Here is a 6000-nt window from a genome sequence, read left to right on the forward strand (position 1 = left end):
GTTCTTCTAAATTGAGTGAGTGGTAGAGATAAGCGTTGTTTTGACGTCTGGCTCTACCTTCCACTGCTGATGCTTTGGCCACATAGTAGAGGATTCCCCTTTAACTCTGCTCCACCCGGTGTGTGTTCTGTGTGTCTCTTCCAGGGGCAGAACCAGAGAGTCAGTCCATGTTCCACCCTGACTAGCAGCACCGCCTCCCCCCCCGCAGGCAGCCCCTGCTCCACGCTGCCCCCCATCATGCCTGGCCAGGCCTCCATCACCAGCCCCACCTCCACCCTGGAGAGCAGGGACAGCGGCATCATCGGTGAGGAGACACGCACATATACACACACACACACACACACACACACATATATACACACACACACACACACACACATATACACACACACACACACACATATACACACACACACTCACACACACACACACACACACACACACACACATATACACACACACACACATATACACACACACACATATACACACACACACTCACACACACACACACACATACATACACATACACACGCACATATACACACACTTACATACATACACAATACACACACACACTTACATACACACACATACACACACACACACATACATACACTTACACACACACACACACATACATACACGTACATACACGCACACACATACAAACACACACACATACACACACACACGTACACACACATGTTAGTGTATCTGCAGGTGTGTACTGTATACTGTACTGTATACTGTATCTGTAGGTATGTACTGTATACTGTAGCTGTATGTATGTTCTGTATACTGTAGCTGTCCGTGCTCCTGTTCAACAATGCAGAGCATCCACATTCCTCTGCTGTTGAAAAGCCACAGCCTCTGGCTCTCGGTGTCAGCTGAGGTACAAGGCTGCTACCTGATACTGTAGCTGTTCCGCTGTGTTCCGCTGTGTTCCGCTGTGTTCCGCTGTGTTCTGCTGTGTTTTTTTGTGTTCCACTGTGTTCCGCTGTGTTCTGCTGTGTTCTGTGGTCTTTTCTTTATCTATTCTTTTCTTTATCTTTGCTTTATCTTTTCGTTATCTTTTCTTTATCTCTTCTTTTCTTTCTTATCTTTTGTTAATTTTTTTTTACCTTTTTTATATTTTCTTTCTTTATCTTTTCTTTATATTTTCTTTTATTTTTTATTGATTGAAACCTTTATTATCTAAATGAACATGGAGGTTTTACCCTCATTTGCAATGTCATCGAGGTTACACATTCAAAGTACATATAAAAAGGAAGAAAAGGGGAAAAGACATTAACATAAATACTTTCTCTTGCCGTTTCTTCTCTCAGCAGTGTATATTGTGCTCTACTAAAGACATTCGTAGTCAACTCATAGCCAAGGACTTTTATCAACTAATTGATGATTTGATTTAATCGACAAATATGTCAAATCAAGTGCAATATTGTAAAAGCACTTTTCTTTTTAAATCTTGTACCAGAGATGTGCTTATAATCTTATTCAAAACTAAACAAAACGTAAAAGTAAAACAAATTGATCACAAATTGTTTATATGGAAAGATGTACAGTATTACAAACCATAGAAGATCTTTATATGATCTAAATCTGCCATATATGGATGAACAGTAAGATCAGACCAAAGCCCTGCAACATGCAACAACATCACCTTCCTAATTTAAACAGAAGAAGAACGTTCCCCCGATAGATATTCATTTCAGTCTTTGTTTTTGTATGAGTGAATGTTTGAGAGAGATTCAACTTTTCGGTTCAGTTGCCTCTCCACCAGTGATGTAGTCGAGTCACTAAATCTCAAGTCTGAGTCGAGTCCCCAGTGTTCGAGTCCAAGTGCAAGTCTGAGTCACCAAAGAAGAGTCAGTCGAGTCCCCATTACCCTAGTCTGAGTCCAAGTCATCAAGGTTGAGTCCACTCCACTCTGGCAGTCTGGCAGAATCCGCATGTCTGCCCTTGCACATAATTAAATAATGTTACGGTATAATGTTACGGTATTAATATAGCCATCAATATCTTATGCCAAATGATTAGGGCCTATTAGACTTTTTAAATGTTTTATAAATAACTGTATTTATCAATTAACAAGTCAGAGTCCTCGTCTGCACCTTCCGAGTCCGAATGCAGTCAATGCTCGAGTCCAAGTCTGAGTCATCAGTGCTCAAGTCCAAGTCCAGTCACGAGTCCTGAAAAACAGTCCAGGACTCGAGGACTACAACACTGCTCTTCACTGTCCAGTTCGCGTCTTCTTTAAAGGCAGCCCAAGAGTCCTTCCGCGTTTCTCTGATTGGCCGCGACGCCCATGTGACCGCGGCAGCGCGAGAGAGCGGCAGTGCGGAAATAGGCTGCATTCTATTGCCATGCTCTGCGACAAACTCTAACCTTAACCAACTCTGAAACAATGCCTAAACTTAACCCTAACCTTAACCAACTCCGAAACAATGCCTAAACTTAACCCTAACCTTAACCAACTCTGAAACAATGCCTAAACTTAACCCTAACCTTAACCAACTCCGAAACAATGCCTAAACTTAACCCTAACCTTAACCAACTCCGAAACAATGCCTAAACTTAACCGGCAAAAGATCGCACGTAAAAAAAAAAAAAAAAAGGAAATTGAAGGGATTCGAACTTGTCACCAACGCACAGCACAGCAGGTTCCACAGCAAGGCGGCGAGCGAGTTGAGCTAACCGTCGATGTTAAAAGAGGGGGGATTGCGGCTGCATAATGCCGCGGCGCAGCTCCGCGGCAGACGCGTGGTGGCGTTGTCACGTGGGGCGTAGCGGCCAATCAGAGAAACGTGGAAGGACTCTTGGGCTGCCTTTAAAGAAGGCGTCCAGTTCAGCACCATGGACAGTGGAGTCGACATTGAATCCCCTTGAGAACTCCTCCATCGCGAGCCCCTGTGTGCTTGCAGTGAGAACTCTTCTGGCGAGCCACGTGTTGTTAGTGTGTGAGGCTGTCTGGCTGCAGAGAGGAGACTTGCATAATATATATATATATTATTTTTTATAAACGTTACTTGCTAACAAGTCACCCTGGAGCAGTTCACAGCAGAGCAGTCCTCTGTGCCAGGTAAAACAGTTAAACTGACCCTGGAGCAGTTCACAGCAGAGCAGTCCTCTGTGCCAGTTAAAACAGTTACCTTAGCTTACCTTATATTATACCATATACCTTACCTTATACCCTACCTTACCTTACCTTACCTTACCATATACCTTACAGCTTACCATACCTTACCGTATATTATACTATATACCTTACCTTACCATATACCTTACACCTTACCATATACCTTACCTTATACCTTATACCTTACCTTACCTTACCTTACCTTACCTTACTTCATACCTTACCTCATACCCTCTTTCTCTCCCTCCTCACCACTGCAGCCACTCTGACCAGCTACTCTGAGAACGCAGAGCGAGGAGGGAAGTACAGTGACCGGGGGAACCTGAAGCTGTGGCAGTCCCAGAAGTCAGGCATGGACTCGTTCCTGTACAGAGTGGACGAGAACATGGCCGCCTCCACCTACAGCCTGAACAAGATCCCAGAGAGGAGCCTGGAGAGCATGTCCTGCCACTCCGCCCACTCCATCCCCCTCTACCTCACGCCCCGCCCCAACTCTGTGGCTGGTGAGTCCCGTCCTTCCTTGCCTCCTTCCTTCCTTCCTTTCCTTCCTTCCTCCTGCCCTTTAGTCTCCTACTCAGACTCTTGCGTTGCAGACAGTTAATTTCATGACATTTTTACTATTTGGGCCGATATGGGAGGGGCTCTGCAGCCGGTAATACAGTGAGCGGTGAGCGTTCACTGTGACAGGTCAGGAAAGGGAGGTCTATTATCTAAGAACCTGCAGTACTGAAACTAGAAATTATCTGTTTGTCTGCTCCTACCCTCCCACCACCTTTAGCATACAAAGAAGCGTCCTCTAGGAGCAATGTTGATTAACTTTGTTTCAAAGAAGCATCCTCTAAGAGCAACGTTGATTCCATTTGTTTCAAGGAAGTGTCCTCTAACTAAGAGCAATGTTGATTCAGCTTGTTTCAAACAAGCGTCGTCTAAGAGCAATGTTGATTCACTTTGTTTCAAAGAAGCATCCTCTAAGAGCAATGTTGATTCAGTTTGTTTCAAACGGTGATATCTTTGGGGAATTTGTGTCAAGACTATAAGTGATATTCAAGCATTCGTTATTGTAGTTAGGTACAGTAGGTTGTTTCTTTCTTCTTCTCAGAACTACCAGGTGCAGCTTTCAGTCTAAAGAACTGGAAATGGTCCTGACAGAAAAACATTCTGTCTCATTGGTGTGTATGTATTGTTCCAAGAGCTCTCATTGGTGTGGATGTATTGTTCCAAGAGCTCTCATTGGTGTGTACGTATTGTTCCAAGAGCTCTCATTGGTGTGTATGTATTGTTCCAAGAGCTCTCATTGGTGTGTATGTATTGTTCCAAGAGCTCTCATTGGTGTGTATGTATTGTTCCAAGAGCTCTCATTGGTGTGTATGTATTGTTCCAAGAGCTCTCATTGGTGTGTATGTATTGTTCCAAGAGCTCTCATTGGTGTGTATGTATTGTTCCAAGAGCTCTCATTGGTGTGGATGCATATGTAAACATTATATCTCCGTCTCACATAGACCTCCTGGTCTATAGAAGTACTGGTGGTAAATGCATAAAAAAAACGTTCAAGTTACATAACTTAGAATTTGTCCTAATGTAGCTGATTGAGATATTGTTTTGTTCCAAAGGGTTGTTATGAAAGATTGTCTCTATTATGTAGCACACAGTCTCCCACACTGCCGGGATATTAGGCTATGCTAGAAAAGATGTGCGTGCGTGCGTGCGTGCGTGTGTGCGTGCGTGTGCGCGCGCGCGTGTGTGTGTCTATCTTCAATGCCTGCCTGATCAATGAGAAGGTGCCTGATTCATGGAAAGGGGCCCTCATCCATAGAATACCAAAAAAGGAAAATGTCCCAGATGATCCTTCCACTTGGCGTGACATTACACTATTGCCCACTATATATAAAGTTTTTATGAAGTGCCTACTCACCCGCATCTTACCCTGGCTGGTGGACACAGGGATTATCTCCCCCCATCAGAAAGCTTATATCAATAGACAGGGAATGAACAAACATGTGTTTTGCTTAAAAACCGGAATTGACGATTTCAAACATGAATCATCCAAATTCTACACAGTGTTTTTGGACTTTAGAGACACATTTGGTACACTCTCCCATGAGGTGATGTTAAAAACATTAGAGGAAATACACCTGCCTCAGCCTTTTGTGAATATTGTATCCAGTGTGTACCAAGGTTCATTTATCCAAGTTATCTGTGGGCAGCAGCTCACAGAGCCGATTACACTGAAGGTGGGAATAAAAACTGGCTGTCCCTGGAGTGCCGTGAACTTCATCTTGGCACTCAACCAGTGGATGAAGTGGATTTACCAGTGCGCTCCTCTGCATGTCCGATCCCCAAATCCTGTTCAGGGATACGCGGACGACGTGCAGGTGTCATCACGACAGGAGGAGGTCATCATTAACATGCAAGGCAAGGCGCTCGCCACTAACGCAGGAGATGCTGGGTTCGAGCCCAGCTCTCTGCGTTGCTTCCGGCTTGGCTGGTCGTTCATACTAATACAATTGGCAGTATTAGGGGGTGGGAAAGCCGGTGGGTGGCGATCGGACGTTGTGGACAGTGACTCCTACAGGTCGGTTGGTGTGCCTCTACAGCAGAATCAGGAAGCAACGGGGGCAGCGTGAGCCTCCCACACGTTACTCCTCGCCGCTGAGAGATTGCGCTGTGCAGGTGAAAAGATGCGACGGCTGCCTCCTTGTGTACCGGAGGGGACACGTGATGCAAGGCTTCGTCCACATTGCAGCCGACCAGTGGGAGGCATAGTCTAACAACGTTCGAGACAGGGGAGGGTAGAATTGGATAATACGAAATTGGGATGGGAGAAAAATAGAAAATGAAGAGAAAAAGTAGATAAAAAAAAA

The 6000-nt window shown here is 44.7% G+C and overlaps 1 protein-coding gene across 1 annotated transcript in view; it reads left to right on the forward strand.

Annotated features, from left to right (window-relative positions):
* The window catches only part of LOC311242055 (protein TANC2-like), a gene marked incomplete at its 3' end in the record, with an annotated part of 454715 nt that extends 450101 nt beyond the window's left edge, over positions 1–4614 (forward strand). Inside the window, exons 7-9 of the mRNA XM_084331008.1 lie at positions 145–304; positions 3400–3642; positions 4586–4614. Coding sequence (XP_084187134.1) covers positions 145–304; positions 3400–3642; positions 4586–4614 — 432 coding nt within the window. The remainder of the gene's footprint in view (positions 1–144; positions 305–3399; positions 3643–4585) is intronic.
* Between the last annotated feature and the right edge of the window lie 1386 nt (positions 4615–6000).

This window comes from Notolepis coatsorum, assembly GCF_963971535.1.
Source record: "Notolepis coatsorum genome assembly, chromosome: 15".
In the NCBI taxonomy this organism is placed as follows: Eukaryota; Metazoa; Chordata; class Actinopteri; order Aulopiformes; family Paralepididae; genus Notolepis; species Notolepis coatsorum.